Source organism: Gymnoscopelus microlampas (genome assembly GCF_963454915.1).
Source record: "Gymnoscopelus microlampas genome assembly, chromosome: 10".
Lineage (NCBI taxonomy): Eukaryota > Metazoa > Chordata > Actinopteri > Myctophiformes > Myctophidae > Gymnoscopelus > Gymnoscopelus microlampas.
Genome location: NC_139947.1, coordinates 53,203,301 through 53,222,547, shown reverse-complemented (window position 1 = coordinate 53,222,547; position 19,247 = coordinate 53,203,301). Strand labels below are relative to the sequence as shown.

General features: G+C 43.1%; 2 protein-coding genes across 2 annotated transcripts; both read left to right on the top strand.

Annotated features, from left to right (window-relative positions):
- Window positions 1-3,751: 3,751 nt before the first annotated feature.
- Window positions 3,752-5,981, top strand: LOC311054491 (uncharacterized protein; the record flags this gene model as incomplete). Its single annotated transcript, XM_084070503.1, has 3 exons — window positions 3,752-4,227; window positions 4,420-4,869; window positions 5,516-5,981. Coding segments are annotated over exons 1-3 (1,380 nt in total), but the record flags the coding sequence as incomplete, so codon positions are not given.
- A 5,462-nt stretch (window positions 5,982-11,443) lies between these two features.
- On the top strand, window positions 11,444-19,213 carry slc52a3-1 (solute carrier family 52 member 3-1; the record flags this gene model as incomplete). The annotated part of the gene is made up of 6 exons (XM_084068617.1): window positions 11,444-11,673; window positions 12,540-12,855; window positions 14,582-14,813; window positions 16,656-16,938; window positions 17,975-18,098; window positions 19,001-19,213. 6 exons carry the CDS (start codon window positions 11,444-11,446, stop codon window positions 19,211-19,213), a joined length of 1,398 nt encoding a protein of 465 aa, XP_083924743.1.
- Window positions 19,214-19,247: the final 34 nt, after the last annotated feature.

Genomic DNA, 19,247 nt, shown 5'->3' with positions numbered 1-19,247 from the left:
TAAATTTATCTAAAAATAAAAGAGTGAGCTTTGAGTGAGTCTGTGAGTGTGAGAACAGTTTTTTTCATTGAATAGCCGACTGGAACTACAGATATCATAGAATGATCAGAAACCAGGAATTTAACTTATTGTACGGTACTTCTGACACATTCTATATACTGTAGACATTCTACACTTATTGCCAAACTTTCAGTCCAGCATATCTTTGTGAATCAGATTGCTACTTACAGGAACGTTTCCTCCTCGCAGACTGCTATCGTCAGCTTGAACATTCTTAGTGACAGGCACACACACACGCACGCACGCACGCGTGCAGATGCAGGTACTGTACATGTACAACAAGTAGCTCAATGTGTGTATGGTACAGTATGAATCACTGTAGATTGGCTATTTTTGGGGAAGAGATTTGGTGTTAAAAAAGGGGAAAAAAGAGGGGGCCTAGTAGACAGTCCTGGGGGACTCCGGTATAATAGAATGGGTCCATTTGGTTACATTTGAGAAAGGAAAAATCATTAAAGAAGGAGGGCTTGGTATCTTTCTATTTGCATGTGAATATGATAGGTCGTCTACTCCTGATAATAATTAGATGATTTGGAGACCATCCATAAAGAAATACATGGGTGAATATTCATAAATGGGCACTAATAATAATAATAATAATAAATTGCATTTTCATAGCGCCTTTCTAGGTACTCACTTACTCAAGGCCTATTTGACATGAAGCTGTCAGGAATCCCTACGTTTCATCTTTTCTCCCTAACCTGGTGGAGTGAGGTAATTGCAATTAAAATAAAGTATTACTGGTGAAAAGGAGAGAGAAAACCTATATAACACCCACTGTGAGTAGTGGTGCCTACTGATGGGTGTGTGCTGGTATTCAGACAGTACTACTCTGTTTACGTGTGTACTGGTATTCACTGGTATTCATTTAAAGCCATGGGTTTCCGAGGCTAGCCTAGCACAGACGTGAATTTTGTCTGTCTGTCTGAAACACACACACACACACACACACACACACACACACACACACACACACACACACACACACACACACACACACACACACACACACACACACGTGAACGTAGTGCAGTGTTATAAAAATAACTGGTTCCTGACATTGACAAGTTGGTTAAAGCAAAGAGATGTCAGGTGTCTGGAAGCAGCAAGTGATTTAGATGAAATTTCATGCTGGCTACACCATGTAAATTTGCCATTTTGGATATTTTTAAAAATATAATAATGGTATTAGGTAGTTAGATAGCCTTATTATCAGCCTGAAGCTGCGTAGAGCTTCAGTCTGAAATTGGCTCCAATGTCCACGATCACTAGGGGGAGGGGATTCAAATTTCCCTAAACCAATCACAAGAGATCTACGGATCCGTCTACATCTGACGTCATCGCACAGCTTGTTTTAGCAGATATTCGCTGATTGGCTTGTCGTTAGACCCACCCCCACCCCCGACTCTGAGTTGACAGGTTTTTCTTTGATCGTGAAAAGCCTTAGGCTCACATTATGACACCAGACCAAGAGGAGCTCACTCAGAGAGTGGGCGGGGTCTATGGTCTGGAACCAGGCTAGTAGTTAGAAGCATTAATCATATATGTGTTAAAGACTTACAAATGTATCAAAGCTGCTTCTTTTATTTCTCAGGAGCTTGCCCAGTGAAATCCTCAGTGTTAATTGAGCGTATTTAAACCATTCAATCCGGGAAAGCACATGCGTGAGCAGTGCCGCTTTAGACTCCACAGGGGCCCTACGCAGGATACGGGACACATGCGCGCGAGGGACTCCCGGGGATAAAGTTACTTTTTTTGTTACTTTATTTCGGTTTTAGTGTGCTGCGCAGGCTGCGCTGATGTGAACGCAGTAATTCACGTTATTTTCTGCTGAAGGGAGGGGGCGGAGAGGGGGCCTCTTTGATCGGCGGGTAGGCAGGGCCCCACGCAACCTGCGTAGTGTGCGTGTAGGGAGAAGCGGCCCTGTGCGTGAGCGCACATGTGCGTCCGCAACTGGTTTCTGCCCACATCAAGTCACCATTTGACCAATGTGACCCGGACCCCAAAATGAGTTCGACACCCCTGCTGTAGGCTATATATTTTTCATTTTTTTTTGTTTTTAATTGATCTGTGCCTTTGGAGGCCACAGAAGCCCACCCCTTACTCCTTCGTTGTTACTGTGTAAACTGGTTATTAAATCAAATCAAACTTTGACCTTTAGAGATAAAACGCTGTGCAATAAGCAGAATGTCAGGATATCAGTGTAACCCCGCTATCATGATTAACAGGCAGGACTCTCAAGTAGAATAGAAAAATATAAATCTTTATTTGGTACAAATATTCAGCTTTATTCCAAATTCATTTAAAATACTGTAGGTGAGCAACAATCTGTGAAGCCATTGGCAATTTCTAAAAAAAAAAAGAATTTCATCTATAGCTGAATCTGTCTTGAGAGATTAGGCTTTTGATAAGCTACGGATCATAACAAATGAGTAGTTTCAATTTGCCAAGAAGTTCAAGGGGAGTGATAGAGAAAAACTAAATTGCTTATCATTTTCTCAAAGCATGGGAAATGTAATTGTCAGGGGTACCAGTCCCAGTTTCCTTCCTTGAAATATTCTATAGAAAGTATTCCCTATAGCACAAGTGAAAAACCAAGAGCGATACTTTCTCTTTATCACAGGGTTTATCCACATATATCTGAATGACCAGTCACCACATTTAATAGAGAGGTTTTAGGATTGCAACATTGGATTCAAAATCACATCACTTAGTTACATTATTCAGATTCTAGTGATTCTCAGGGCATCTTATTCTCAGTCAGTAATTCACATGACTAATGGTCCAGGTGTCCTGTTGGACCAAAGTCTACACATTACAGCTTAAACACTCGCCTCCGCCCACACTGACTTCATATGATTGTAAACAGTAATAAAAGAGGTGAAACGAAACTTACAGGGATAAACCTCGCCCAGCTCAGAGACACTACCGTATAAAGCTGCAGGCAAGTCAGGCAAACCTCTATATTGTCAGCCTGTATACCGACGTAGTCCAACTTCAGGAGGTAAGTTCATGATTTTTTGTTGAAACTTTTTATACTTGTTTAATATTTTTAAACCAATAAGAATGAATAGTGTTTTCAGTTTTTGTTTGTGTGACACAGTCAACATATATTGTAACAGTATTCATCAGTATCACTTGACTTTAAAGCATCACTAGTTTGGGGTATCAGTGGCCACTTGTGACTTTGGACACAAATAACATGTCAGCCAATGTCTTTGACTTCATTACCAAGAGTCTCTGCCTTGGCAATATGCCAGAAAGTCATTGTCTCCCCTTTACATAGTAATACAGTCAAGCCCCTATAGCAGGGACCCCCCTGAGTCTATACATTTATGGAAGGATGGTTGTTATTGCTTAAACATGTAACTTTATACTTTTTTGGGGGGCATAATATGCTATATAGTTGTTAAAAAGTTGCATAGTGCTGCTTTAAAGTGCTGTTTTAAAATAAACTGGAACGAGGATTGGACCAATCTAAAAGCCACATGAATGTAATTTTCACATCTAGAAAGTACATTTAGAAAGTATCGCGATATCGATATAGCCCACCCCTAATATATATATATATATATATATATATATATATATATATATATATATATATATATATATATATATACAGTATATATGCATTTCTCTTCAGCTCATATTATTCACCTACTAATAGTATGTCTGTTTTGACAGTGACACCGTCACCAACATGAGTACGTTCACATGGGCTGAAGATGACTTCTCTCTCCCACCTGGAGTAGAACGCCGCCTTGACTTGTCAGCTCCAACAGATGGTAGAACCTATGTCATGTACCATGGAACCTCCGCGGAAAGCGCCAAGTCCATCCTGGCCCACGGCTTCCGCCCGTCCGAGGACGGGATGCTGGGCCCTGGGGTGTACCTCAGCCGGGACCTGGAGAAAGCCAGTCACTACGCCCTTCATCTCAACAAGCCGGGTGTTGTCTTTAAGGTGAAAGTCAACGTGGGCAAAGTGATCGCCATCAATGAACAACCCCATCCGCTGCAGAAGAAGTGGCACTACAATGGTTATAACACAGCCTGGGTGCCCCCCAATTGTGGCATGGTAAAAAGCGGTTTGGAAGAGAATTGCGTCTGGAACCCCAAACGCATCACCATTCTGAGTACCATCTCACCCAAGATCTCATCGCAACGGTGGGGATACCAATATTAACTTATTAAGACCTGAGGCTGATTCTACAAATGTGTTCTAAATCAATAGTTCTCACACTTTCAAGATATTTAAAAAATGTTTTAAAATAGAAGACATACAAACTTGCAGCGTGAGTTTGTATGTCTTCCTTCACTTCAGTTCACTTTATACACCTAATATCTCTGTTTTGACAGTGACACCAAATGGGCTGAAGATGACTTCTCTCTCCCACCTGGAGTAGAACGCCGCCTTGACTCCTCAGCTCCAACATGTGGTAGAACCTATGTCATGTACCATGGAACCTCTGCAAAAAGTACCAAGTCCATCCTGGCCAAGGGTTTCCGTCCGTCTAAGGACGGGATGCTGGGCCCTGGGGTGTACCTCAGCCGGGACGTGGAGAAAGCCAGCGCCTACCCCCTCCAGCTCCATGAGTCCCAGCGTGTTGTCTTTAAGGTGAAAGTCAACGTGGGCAAAGTGATCGCCATCAATTACCAAGGCCATCCAATGCAGAAGAAGTGGCACTACAATGGTTATGACACAGCCTGGGTGCCCCCCGAGTCTACAACCCTGGCGAAAAGCGGTTTGGAAGAGAATTGCATCTGGGACCCCAAACGCATCACCATTCTGAGTACCATCACACCCTGGTAACTGGTCCTATTAACATCTAAGCTTAAATGGATCCCTGGCTAATAAACCAAATATAACCTATTATAATTGACCTCTAAATTGAACTAAAATTTTAAATTTTAAACAAATATTTTAGTTCATTTTGGAATAGTGCATCTTTTACTCAAGCGAACAATGCTCGTCGCAGGTTGATGATGTCATTTGTCCAGCCCTAAGGAATTTATGGAATGCATGTGCAAATAATAACCAACTTAATACTTCCTAAGGTTAATATAAGCATCACAACAGTATTTTAAATATGTTTTATTTGCACATGCATTCCATAAATGTCATAGGGCTGGACCACACATGGACAAATTACATCATCAACTTAGACAGGCATTGGGCATCCCGCTTGAGTAAACGATGCAGTATTTCTAAAATACATATACATATATGTATACATATATATATATACATATATATATATACATATATATATATATATATATATATATATATATATATATATATATATATGTATATATATATATATATATATATATGTATATATATATATATATATATATTCTGCTCAAAGATATTCTTATTTTGTATGCATTTCACTTCAGCTCATTTTATACTCCTGCTAATAGTATCTCTGTTTTGACACTTATACAGTAGGTTCACATGGGCTGAAGATGACTTCTCTCTCCCACATGGAGTAGAACGCCGCCTTGACTCGTCAGCTCCAACATGTGATAGAACCTACGTCATGTACCATGGAACCACCAGTAAAAGGGTCAAGTCCATCCTGGCCCAGGGCTTCACCCCGTGGGCCGGGAGGCTGGGCCCTGGGGTGTACCTCAGCCGGGACGTGGAGAAAGCCTGCAGCCGCTTCCCCCTCAATCTCCATGAGTCCCAGCGCGTTGTCTTTAAGGTGAAAGTCAACGTGGGCAAAGTGATCACCATCGATAACAAACGCCATGCCAAGAAGACCACCTGGCACCTCCATGGTTATGACACAGCCTGGGTGCCCCCCAATTGTAGCATGGTGAAAGACCGTTTGGAAGAGACTTGGGTCTGGGACCCCAAACGCATCACCATTCTGAGTTCCATCTTACCCCAGATCTCAGGAACACAACAGAAGGCCTACCCATAGTAAGAGGCCTCACAGTTATTACCATGTGAGCCAATCGGAATTAGTTTCATATAGTTTTCAAATTTGCATATTTGGATTAAGAAAGCACATTTTGCACCATGTTGTGTTGCTCAATCGATGTATTCTGGCAAATAAATTGATCTAAAAATAACTGTGAGTGTGAGTTATTTTCATTGAATAGCCTACTGGAACTATGCATAATAGACTGGCCATGATCAGGCACTAGGAATTTAACTTATTGTACAGTAGACTACTTCTGACACATTCTATATACTGTAGACATTCTACACTTATTCCCAAACTTTCAGTCCAACAAATCTTTATGAATCAGATTCATCTATTATTTTGGAAAACTTTTTTTTTACAGTAAAGTGGGAGAAGACCTCAAGAGGAGGCTGTTTGTGGCTACAGTGAGTCAGTACTGATGTATGGCGCTGAGCCATGGACACTCACTTTGCCACGCGTTGTGAGCTTGTAGATCGGCTATTTTCGGGGAAGAGATTTGGTGTTGAGGGGGAAATAGAGGGGGCCGCCTACGAGCGCCTAGTAGAGAGTCATGGGGTCAAATAGAATGGGTCCATTTGGTTACATTTGAGAAAGGAAAAATCATTCAAGAAGGAGGGCTTGGTATCTTTCTATGTGCATGTGGCCAGACTATAGACCCCTTAACAGACGACGTCACACTGATAAGAACCAGTATGCGTGCAACCAGTATGCGTGCAATGAAACCCATTCTATCAGGTCTCGCTAGGACGCGCCTCACTAGCCAACACACAAGAGGGGGTTGGGGTGCGCAGCCCGAAATAACAGGTTGGGAATTGATTGCGTGAAACAATCACCTGTGCTTCCAGTCTCAATGTTAGTAAACAAATAATTGGACTATATCACTTTGTGGATATGAGTCTGGTGCTTGTATGAGGACGTTTTTTTCCCAAGGGGCGGGATCAAAAGAATGGCTCTGGACGCAATTGGTTAGACCTACAACCAACTATCAATTATAGTCTCCCATAATTGAATACTGGGCCCTGATTGGTCATCCCAGACTTCGGGAGCAGGATATGGATTCACAACTGAGTGGGGCCAGACACAAATCACAGAGGCCAATTTCTTTTTTGCACTGTCAGATTTGTCTGGTCCCAGGCTAGGTCGTCTACTCCTGATAATAATTAGATGAACAATATGAGATGAGAGTGTTTTGGAGACCATCCAAAAAGAAATACATGGGTGAATATTCATAAATACTATTTATGCCTATTTATTATATAGGCACTAGGCCTATTTGACATGAAGCCAGTAGGAATCCATATGTTTCATTTCTGTTGTCTCCCTCTCCTGGTGGAGTGAGGTAATTGCAATTACAATAAAGTATTACTGGTGAAAAGGAGGGAGAAAAAAGATATAACACCCAGTGTGAGTAGTGGTGCCTACTGATGAGTGTCTGCTGGTATTCAGACAGTACTACTCTGTTTGAGTGTGTAGGGCCCCTGTGTGTGTGTGTGTGTGTGTGTGTGTGTGTGTGTGTGTGTGTGTGTGTGTGTGTGCGTGTGCGTGCGTGCGTGCGTGCGCGTGCGTGCGTGGATGTGTGGATGCGTGCGTGTGTGTGTGTGTGTGTGTGTGTGTGTGCGGATGCGTGCGTGTGCAATGCATGTCTTTAAGTGGCACATTACTTTAATTGGTTGCATAATGTTGCATCTTCCTGACAACCAATGACTGGACACAATGCTCAGATCTCACGCATTCCATCACATCCATTCACTCAGTGAACTGACTGAGTCCATTATTACACGTTTTACATTTTAAACTCATGAACAATGAGGTGAATTGTTGCCATTCAGTGAACAACATGTACATGTACAGCACATGCATTTATCTGACCCTCCATCATGGTTCCTAATATACACAACATGCTGTGTTCAAGAACACATAATTAATACATAACAGACAGACAGACAGACAGACAGAGACGCACGCACGCACGCACACACATTACTCAACATTATGTAGTGTTAACTAATAGGCTGGACTCTGACCTGTATTACCCACAAGGCATCGGTGTTTCCCCCGTGTGTTAGTGAATGACTCTCAGCTACAACTATGTAAGATGACAGATAACCTCCACATCAATACAACTACTACACACCTGTGAGTATGAACACATCCTTACAACTACACAACTATACAACTACACATCATAACAGCTACATCAACACACCTGTGAGTATGAACACATCATTTGAACTACACAACTATACAACTACACATCATAACAAACTACACACCTGTGAGTATGAACACATCATTAACACTACACAACTAGACAACTACACATCATAACAACTGCTACACACCTGTGAGTATGAACACATCCTTACAACTACACAACTATACAACTACACATCATAACAGCTAACTACACACTGATGAGTATGAATGAAGTTACACTGTACTGCTCAATACTGTCGTTTGTAGCTCTTTACATTGTGTGTACATTGTACAACATTATGTATGTGTGCTTCTGGAAAATGAGGCTACACATGTGAAATGATTCAGGATACTAAGGATAATATCAAGTAAGAATGAGGACAATGGTTTCTCCATAAAGCTGCTGTTTCACAAGGTTTTGCCAACTAGGTTAGGCTGATCATCACGTGAGACATGTTTACATTTTGTCTTCACTCGTCACGAGACCCTAGCCTGGTAAACCCCTCCCTCCGGAATGCAAATGAGATTTCCGGAGGGAGGGGGGGTTTACCAGGCTAATGAGACCCCGCTCCAACCTGACCAACAGACCACATGTCTGTTCTGTTCATAAACAACAGACCACATGTCTGTTCTGTTCATAAACAACAGACCACATGTCTGTTCTGTTCATGAACAACAGACCACATGTCTGTTCTGTTCATAAACAACAGACCACATGTCTGTTCTGTTCATAAACAACAGACCACATGTCTGTTCTGTTCATAAACAACAGACCACATGTCTGTTCTGTTCATAAACAACAGAGACCACATGTCTGTTCTGTTCATAAACAACAGACCACGTGTCTGTTCTGTTCATAAACAACAGACCACATGTCTGTTCTGTTCATAAACAACAGACCACATGTCTGTTCTGTTCATAAACAACAGACCACATGTCTGTTCTGTTCATAAACAACAGACCACATGTCTGTTCTGTTCATAAACAAACTAATGGCTCCGTATGCTGCACAGCTTTAACAGCTGCTTGACAATATGGATGAGGAAGGAGCTCATTCATGTGAATCATTCTGTTCCTATTTCTGTTTTCTTTCTGTTTCCCTCATGTTTCTCTGCTGCGGGCAAGTCATTAAAGGAGACGTTTTTTTCCCAGAATTGTTCATAAAAACTAAACACAAACAATCAAATAGCGAAAAACAGCAGATCTACAAGCTGACAATGCATTGCTGTGCAACACGTTTGTCAGCTTGTAGGTCTGCTGTTTTCGCAACACCGTCATCCAACAAAGTTTATGCCTATGATTTTATAGCTAAATAATATTTAGCTATATTATAGCTAAATTGTAAATAATTAACCAGACTGTTGTGGTTAGGGTTAGTTAGGGTCGACTATTAATTAAACAACATGACAGCAATATAACAACAAACTTCAATTTCACATCATTGTCACGTGACAACAAGTTTACACCATGTTGGTATAAAAATAGTGGATGCAATTATTCACGTAAAACTGCAATTAACAGAAACATTTTGAAGTGTTAAAGTAAAACTATGAAACATAGAATGTACATAAAGTGTATGACATGGTAACTCACTCTCTTATGCTAAAATAAAAGACAGTACTAGCAGATATGTAAAGGTATAAAAGGTATAAAAGGTATAGGAATGGGAATATTAATCTGTAATTAATCCACATTAAGCATTAAAGCGACTGACCTACTTGTGCTGAGGTCATTCTGGGACACAAACACTTTCAGTTCATGTCATACTGTGTTCCTTTCAGGGTGTTGCTTCTTTAAGGACAGCATCTAGTCTATATATGGGCAACTGGCGGCCCGGGGGCCCCCACCTTCGCGGCCCGCAGGTTAATATCAGAATAGTGATATATCATTGATTTCAGCTGTTATGATTCCAAACATGCAAACATGACCCGCTTTAATTACTTCAGTCTGTATTAGTAGCTTAATGACTAGTATTAAAATGGTATTGTCTTCTTTATGTCCAATGTATTTGTATTAGGATTCCAATTCAAAAATAGCAAAAACTATATCTGGATTCCAACTGCGACGCGTTTATGAAGTTTCATATCCTTGAGTTGTGATTTGATGATGATGACACACTGTATTGAGTCGTTGTGGACAGACAGACAGACAGACAGACAGACAGACAGACAGACAGACAGACAGACAGACAGACAGACAGCGTCACACAAAAGACAAAAGCATCAAAAGTAGCAGATCTACAAGCTCGAAAACGCAGTGTGAATATACAGCAGAGGCCAGTCAGCATCTGTTCGTGTGAACGCTGTTGTTTTGATTTGAAACATAATTTGAGTCCTCATTTAACCCTCATTCAATCCCGGAACGCATCTGTTTCATTTTAGATTTCTTTTGCTATTCAAAAGTAGCAGATCTACAAGCTCAAAACCCGTCGCTTCGTGCAGTGGATTCGTTTCGAGCTCGTGGATCTGCTACTTCTGATGCTTTTGTGTGACGCTGTAGTATGATCTAGTAGGGCCTTAATTTACGAAAAAAACACAAAAAGTAAAAATATGGAGATTCAACGTTTCTGCCCGACAGCAACGATATGCTTAGACTCGATTAGACTAGATTTGATTTACAGTAGGTCAAATGTATGCGAGGGCACAGACGAAACAAAGTGAGGAAGGGGCGGGACATTTCAGCGCTTCGTTTTTACAGACTGTTCTGATGGAAGCATTTGAACGTTGTGTCGAACAGTCTGGCTCCAGAGACTACAGCATTGGTTCTCAAAGTGGGGTCCGGGGACCCCCAGGGGTACTTGAGGGGGTTCCAGGGGGTCCCCAGCTAAATGATGGATAGGAACCAAATAGACCCTTATGGGTCTGTAACTCTGAAAGCGTACAAATGGAACCAAATGGACCCTAACGGGTCCATTTGGTTCCATTTGTACACTCTCAGAGTTACATTAACATTGATTTTACAAAAAAATTGGGGTCCCAGAGATAGAGATGCTATTAAATGGGGTCCACAGCCCTAATGCATGTCAAACTGGGGGGTCCTTTAAATTAAAATGGTTGAGAATCACTGCTAGAGCCGTAAAAAAGTTCTCTTATGGGGGTCCCTGGCTTATCTTTTCAAATGGGGGGTCCGTGGGCTAATAAGTGTCAATTTGGGGGTCCTTGACATGAAAAAGTTTGAGAACCACTGGACTACAGTATATCAGGTTGATAGTGTGTTGTTTTCCTCCAGACCTCCTCAGCATCATCACCATGGCTCTGCTGGTCCATCTCCTGGCCTGTGCGTTCGGCCTGGGCTCCTGGGTGGCGGTCAACGGCCTGTGGGTGGAGCTGCCGCTCATCGTCAACGTCCTCCCGGAGGGCTGGGAGCTTCCCTCCTACCTGACCGTCATCATCCAGCTGGCCAACCTGGGCCCCCTGCTGGTCACCGTCATGCACAGAGCGCGCCCGGGCCTGCTGAGAGAGAACGCCGTCATCTACAGGTACTGTACTGTAGCAGGCCTGTCACCACCATGGCTTTTTAGTTTAACCATTCATTGTCATGCCAATACTTGTGATTAGTGATTTCAACGTTCAATTCAATTCAATTCAATTTTATTAAAGTGTCAAATCACTTTTTGTCTCAAGACACTTAACCTGTAGAGCAGAGACCCCACGATCCCACCCTGAGCAACAAGACACTTAACCTGTAGAGCAGAGACCCGACAGTCCCACGTTGAGCAAGACATTTTGCGACAGTGGCAACGAAAAACTCCCCCTTAACTGGAAGAAACGTCCGGCAGACCCTCGGCTCTAGGCTGGGAGGGGCCAGGCTCTAGGGTGGGAGGGGCCATCTGCCTCGACCGTGTCGGGGGGAAAGAAGAGAGAGAGAGAGAGGAGAGAGAGAGAGAGAGAGAGAGAGAGAGAGAGAGAGAGAGAGAGAGAGGGAGAGGGAGAGGCAGAGGAGAGACACAAGTAGCAATATCAATAATAGCAAATATAATTGCGTAAGATAGTATATGATAATATAATATAGTACAACAATAATGGTATTTCGTATATATGGTATTTTAGATCTGCTATTTGTGTATGAAATGTATGATACATACACATACAGATACATGCAAAATATTGCAATTATCTCAAATAATTACATGTATGTGACAGGCTTATCTATGTCCAGCAGTGGTAGAAAGTAACTAAGTACATTTACTCAAGTACTGTACTTAAGTACACTTTTGAGGTATTTTAACTTTTACTCAAGTACAATTTGAATACAGGACTGTTACTTCTGACAGAGTATTCCTAAATGGTGGTATTGATACTTTTACTCAAGTAAAAACGATGTAGTACTTCTTCCACCACCCAGCATCCTGTCCATCGGCGTGGTGTCCTGCTTCCTGCTCGCCTTCTTCTGGGATGAAACCACGGTGGTGGGCGGAGCCAAACGTAGCACCGCCTTCTTCGTCATCACCTTCTTCCTGGCTCTGGTGGACTGCACCTCGTCCGTCACCTTTCTGCCGTTCATGATGCAGCTTCCCGCCCACTACGTCACCACCTACTTCATCGGCGAGGGCCTGAGCGGTCTGATCCCCGGCCTGGTGGCTCTGGCGCAGGGCGTCGGCATCGCCAAGTGTGTCAACGTCACTACTACCAACGCCACGGCCAACTCCAGCTCGTTGCAGGTACAGTATCATGTATACATACCTCTTCTTGCACCTTATGTCTAACCTAGTGTTTTTACCAGGTTGCAAAACCTGGTCTACATCTACACTCGCTAGTCCTGACTTTTGCGTGACTTTTTCCTCATTGGCTGGTCCTTTAGCCAATGAGGGCTCAATGTCCTCTCAGAATATGGGATCTAAAGACGACCCAATGTATGTATCTCTATGGTAAATGGCGCTGTTGCAAAAGTGTGGTCGTCGCCACCAAACAAACTATTGACTTGACTCATCATACACACACACACACACACACACACACACACACACACACACACACACACACACACACACACACACACACACACACAGCGCCGCCTCCAACAGCGACCCAGAAAAAACAAGACAACGCACACAAGCCCTTACTGAGGCACACAAACTGATTTAGCTCCGTTCATAAACTATTTACTGCCATTTTGGCTGTTTTTGTTAGTCCGCGAGCGAAAGGGTACAGGACCACGGGTCCATTTGGTTCCGTGCGGGGACGCTTGAGAGAGAGCAACCTGGTATAATATGACTGTGTCATATCTTGTTTTTATTTAGAGTAGCCAATTGTTTTTACCCCATTTTTCTCCCCAATTTAGTCGTTATGCCAATTAATTCCTCCCCACACACATTGCTGTGTTGTCACTGCTGTTTTATCCTACTGACTCACCGGCCAGTGAGGAGCCCCCACCGGGAGGGACGTAGGGTCTTCGTCCTACTCCTCCCGCCCAACACTCCCTGCTGACAGGTCCAGCCTAATTCTGTTCACATAGACGGCCGACAAAGCCGCATGCACCACGGTGGATTCAAACCCACAACCTCCGTGTGGTGGTGGGTAGGGACTTTACCACTGCGCCACCCGAGCGCCTTTGCACCTTATTTCTATCCTCATGTACAAACAGTACCTGCTACTTTTTGCACCTTATGTCTAACCTCATGCTCTTATAAATGTGCATATCTTAGACCATACATGGGCAACTGGCGGCCCGGGGGCCACATGCGGCCCCAACCTTCACTTAATGCGGCCCACAGGTTAATATCAGAATACTGACATATTATTGATTTCGGCTGTTATGATTCCAAACATGCAAACATGACCCACTTTAATTACTTCAGTCTATTAGTAGCTTAATGACTAGTATTAAAATGCTATTGTCTTTTTTCATATCCAATGTATTTTTTTAATAAAAGTTAACATAATTAAGTATAACTAAATGCATTTGAAATTAACTGAAAATGTTACTTTTCAGGATTCCTATTCAAAAATTGCAAAAACAGCAGATCTACAAGTTCAAGCTCAAAACGCGCTGCGACGCGTTTTGAGCTTGTAGATCTGCTGTTTTTGCCATATAATTTGACATAGAATGCCGAAGTACGGCATTCATTTACGAAAAAAGTTAAAATACGGAGATAAGAGGCGTCTGCCCGACAATACAATGTGTCCCTCTGGAGTGAGTGTGGAAATATAGTGGCCCTCTCCATCATCAAAGTTGCATCACCCCTCCCTGTCTTAGACTTTTCATTTACACACGTTTCTTTTCTAATTTCCTCCTCGCTCTTCCTCTCCCTGCCCTCCCCCCAATTTTTTTTTTGTTTCCCCTGAAAACAACAAACGATGTAGCTTGCACAAAAAACATAATTTCCCAACTTCTTTACGCCTGTAAAGGCTGCATTGTGACAATAAAACTGCTTCTGTTTCCTGCAGACGCAGTACCTTCCTCCTCACTTCTCCACCGAGGTCTTCTTCTTCTTCTTGGCCGCCATGATGTGCGTGAGCCTGGCGGCGTTCTGTGCGCTGGACCGACTCCCTCGCACCGCCGGCCCGTCCGCCGCCAACCTGGTGTCCACCTACGACCTGTCCACCGCCAACCTGGTGTCCACCGGCGCCGTGGCGTCCGTCCCCTCTGGCCTGGACAACCCAGCAGCAGTGGGGGAAAGTAACTAAGTATATTTACTACTAAGTAGGTACTGTATTTAACCACTTAGACCCCGTAGTCTTAGAGAAACCGGACTTGAGTTACTACTGTACTTTGACCGATTGTGTCACGGTCCGCTCCTCGGACCGTGGACTGTGACGTTATTATTTAGCCATTGTCTGACCTTATACGGTATTGGACCCTTTTGGACCCTTTTGGCCACTCTTCCTGTTGTATTGTTCCCTGTTCTCCTTGTACCTTTATTCTGTAGTGTTGTCTTGGTGTTTCCTGTCTGCCCTAGTTGCTGTTTCCTGTCTTGTCTCTCCTGTATGTCTTTGCAATTGTAGTTCACCTGTGTCTTGTTCTGTTCCAGCCAATCATGTGTTAATTGTCCTGTTCTCACCTGTGCCTAGTTAGTCCCTGTCTATTTATATGCCCCTCTGTTTCCAGTCTGTGTTGGTTCATTAATGTTGTTGCAGTGTTCTGTCTGTTACCTAGTATTCCCTGTTTAGTTGATAAACCCCCCTGCATCTGAATCGCTCTGTCTCCGCTCACTGTCTGCGCTTGGGTCCTACACTTCTCTGCCCCGCACCGTGACAGATTGTTTCTGTCTAATCGCTAGTCTATTATGTTCACCCCAGAATATGGATACTGGGGTGAAAGTGGTTACAGTTTTGAACAGTTTTGAGGTACATTTACTTTTTACGTGTTTCCATTTTTGGACACTTTTTAAACTTCTGCTCCACTATCTCAGAAGCCCAATGCCAGTTGACAGCTTTAGTCACTGGTTAGTTTGCAGAACATACATGAACCACTTCAACCCTATTTTATTCTTTGAGGGTGGTGCTTGACATGAAAAAGTTTGAGAACCACTGATTACAACATGTTTTTTCAAACAACTGTTAGGATTTAGAAGACATTTGTAGAATCCCCAGAGGCAAAGATTTGAGTTAAAATATATATATATATTCAAAGATTTGCCATGATATTGCCAAAAGATAGCAGATACAAGCAAGATTTGTAGCCTGTCTATGCCCTGCCAGGCCAAAGTGCAGTAACTATGTTTTTGGACACACCGACTTATTTGTGTATCCAAAACGTCAAATTAGCCTTTGTGATTTTGGGCGATAAACAATTACCTCAAGAAGAGATGTACAATTAGTGTAATATCATTTATATGCCGATATCTCATTTGGCTGACCAGTTGAATCACTTTTAAACCCATTTTTCAGTGATTTCAGTGTATTCGTAGTTACTGCACTTTGGCTTGGCAGAGTTGTATTTGTGTATTTGAGAATTTGTTTGGAAGTAATTACTGAAAGGTTTGTAAGGGCAGGGACTTGCACAGATAGACTCTAGGTGTCGCTGGAGCACCTGCCCTTTGCCCTCTTGACCAGAAGTGCCCTTTTTTCAGTTTACAGCAGGGGTCTTCAACAGGGGGTCCGGGACCCCTAGGGGGTCCTCAGAGTTACTACAGGGGGTCCGCCAAATCTTTGTGTGATATGATTTTTCTTTTTACCATAACCACTCGAAACCTAGCATCCCTTTTCTGAGGAGAACTTTAGCCAAAAATAGCCGATCTACAAGCTCACAACGCCTCGCAGCGCGAGGCGTTGTGGGCTTGTAGATCGGCTATTTTTTGGCAAAGAGGTATAGGTGTAGAGGGAAAAAAGAGCAGACCAAGTAAACAAAAAAAAGTATAATTTACTTGAGCACCTGCCCCTCAAAATGCCTGTGCACGCCACTGAGGTTGGGAATGGCGTTGGGGAAGTATGTTTAAACTTAAACAGATAATAGATTTAGCTTTTTTTTTTAAAAAGTGGTGCAGAAGTGATCATGTCGTTTTGTGAACAAACTGTCCAGCAGCAACAGCCCAGGACGTGAAGGCGTCCCAGCAGCAGCAGCTGCAGAGCGAGGACAGCGGTCAGAGCAGACCTCTGCTGGCCCGGCCCAAACACTCCGTCTACCAGCTGGCCTTCATCTACTTCCTGGTGGTGTGGATCAACGCCGCCACCAACGGGCTGCTGCCGTCGGTGCAGACCTACTCCTGCATGCCCTACGGCAACCTGGCCTACCACCTGTCCGCCGCCCTGGCCTCCGTGGCCAACCCGCTGGCCTGTGTCGTTGCCATGTTCTTTCCAAACAGGTACTACTGTACTGGTGGTCACCCACTGGTATTTCTTTAAGGGATGGGTAAGTGATATTTCTTGGTTAAAACTTTGTTTGGTAAAAGGTTAAAGCACTATATTGTGACAGTAATCATTTATATGGAGTGTTTGTTCAGTAACAGGAGTCTCCCTGTCTCTTCAGCTCTTAATGAACAGAAAATACATTTTCAGGTACACAATTTCAGCCAATCAGGGGAGAGTACCCATCTATCATTTTCTTTTTTATAGTGTTCCAGATTCAGGGTTAGGGTCAGGGGTTAGGTTTTGTCTGCTCATTGTTTTTGTGTCATCACTTCCAATTACATTTGTTTAATCTGTATCCTGACTTTTTTCCTTTTTTTTGGTTAATAAAGAGCTGGATAGATATGGAGACTCCTGTTACTGAACAAACACTCTATAGCAATGAATACTATCAGAATATAGAGCTATTTAACACTGTTACTGAACAAACACTCTATAGCAATGAATACTATCAGAATATAGAGCTATTTAACACTGTTACTGAACAAACACTCTATAGCAATGACTACTATCAGAGCTATTTAACAACTATTTCAAGCAAAGTAACCTTAGTAACTACCCTTTAAAGGACGACTTCACCCATTTTCAACCTACTGTATCTTCATATAATTCGTCCTCAGTAATACTCATGATAAAATGGTACCATTCTTTTCTACTCGGTCTGTGTCACATGGGAGGGCTGTGGACACTTCAGAAATCCGCCTACCAGTGACATCATCGTTAGGCAGGGTTTTTTTTTTCAAAGAATTATTTTAATTTGTACGGAGCCCTGGAGTGGCCGTTGAGGGGATTTCTTTCCCCCTCAACGGCCACTCCAGGGCTCTCTAAATTTGTATTAAGGCAAGAACAATGGCTTCCATTTTAGAACGCTAACTTTCCAGGAATAGAAAGCGTGTGGTTTCTGTTGGCTTCGATTCCCCATTGATGATGTCACTGGTAGGCAGGTTTATGAACTGTCCTCCACCTCTGCTAAAGCTGTTGTGTTGTTTGCAGGTCTCTGGTCTTCTTAGGCATGCTGTGTGCGCTGGGCTCTGGGTTTGGAGGCTACAACATGGCCATGGCAGCCATGAGTCCATGTCCCCTGCTTCACAGCTCTACCATAGGAGAGGCTCTCATTGTAAGTGGTGACGATAGAATATAATGATAATAATACGCTTTTATTCTATAGCTCCTTTCATGACAGGAAATGCAGCTCAAAGTGCTTTACAGAGCAAGAATAAAGCACACGTGCTTTACAGAAATAGTATAAATAATTTAACAATAAAGCAACAAAGGAAAGCAAAGGCATAAAACAACATACATATACAGTATATATAGCAAAACAGGCAGTGAATCAGGCAAAACAGCGAGGACATGAATAACAACACAGAGATTTAAAAATCAACTAAAAGCAAGAGTGAAGAAATAGGTCTTGAGCTGTGCTTTAAAGCTATCCTCAGAGGCTGTCTGTCTTAGGTGTAATGGTGCTTTAAAGCTATGCACAGAGGTCTGTCTGTCTTAGGTGTAATGGTGCTTTAAAGCTATCCTCAGAGGCTGTCTGTCTTAGGTGTAATGGTGCTTTAAAGCTATGCACAGAGGTCTGTCTGTCTTAGGTGTAATGGTGCTTTAAAGCTATGCACAGAGGCTGCCTGTCTTAGGTGTAATGGTGCTTTAGAGCTATGAGGCTGCCTGTTTTAGGTGTAATGGTGCTTTAAAGCTATCCACAGAGGCCTGTCTGTCTTAGGTGTAATGGTGCTTTAAAGCTATGAGGCTGCCTGTTTTAGGTGTAATTTAAAGCTATCCACAGAGTCTTAGGTGTAATGGGAGTTTCAATTAATTTCCTATGGGAGTCACGTGACTTTCAGTCGCCCACTTAGGAGACCATTTATAGGATTTGTCTCCCATTTCGCCTCTAGTGGCTCCATTTGGGATGGCAGATCTTCCTCAAAAAGGTCTTTGACGTTACCACACACAGATGTGTGAGCGGCTCCTTGGTGTTATAGTTAAAGAGTGACTGAGCGATGACTCTGTCGTCTCCAGGTGGTGTCGTGGGTCTCTTTCACCGGAAGTCTGTCCTTCGTGAAGGTGATGGTGGGGGTCATCCTGAGAGACAGGAGCCACAGCGCCCTCGTGTGGTGCGGAGCGGCGGCACAGATGGGCTCGCTGGTGGGCTCGGTCACCATGTTCCCGCTGGTCAACGTGTTTGACCTGTTCACGTCAGGAGACCTCTGCAACACCGTGTGTCCTCTATGACAGTGGTTCTCAAAGTCCTTGGGGGGGTTCCAGG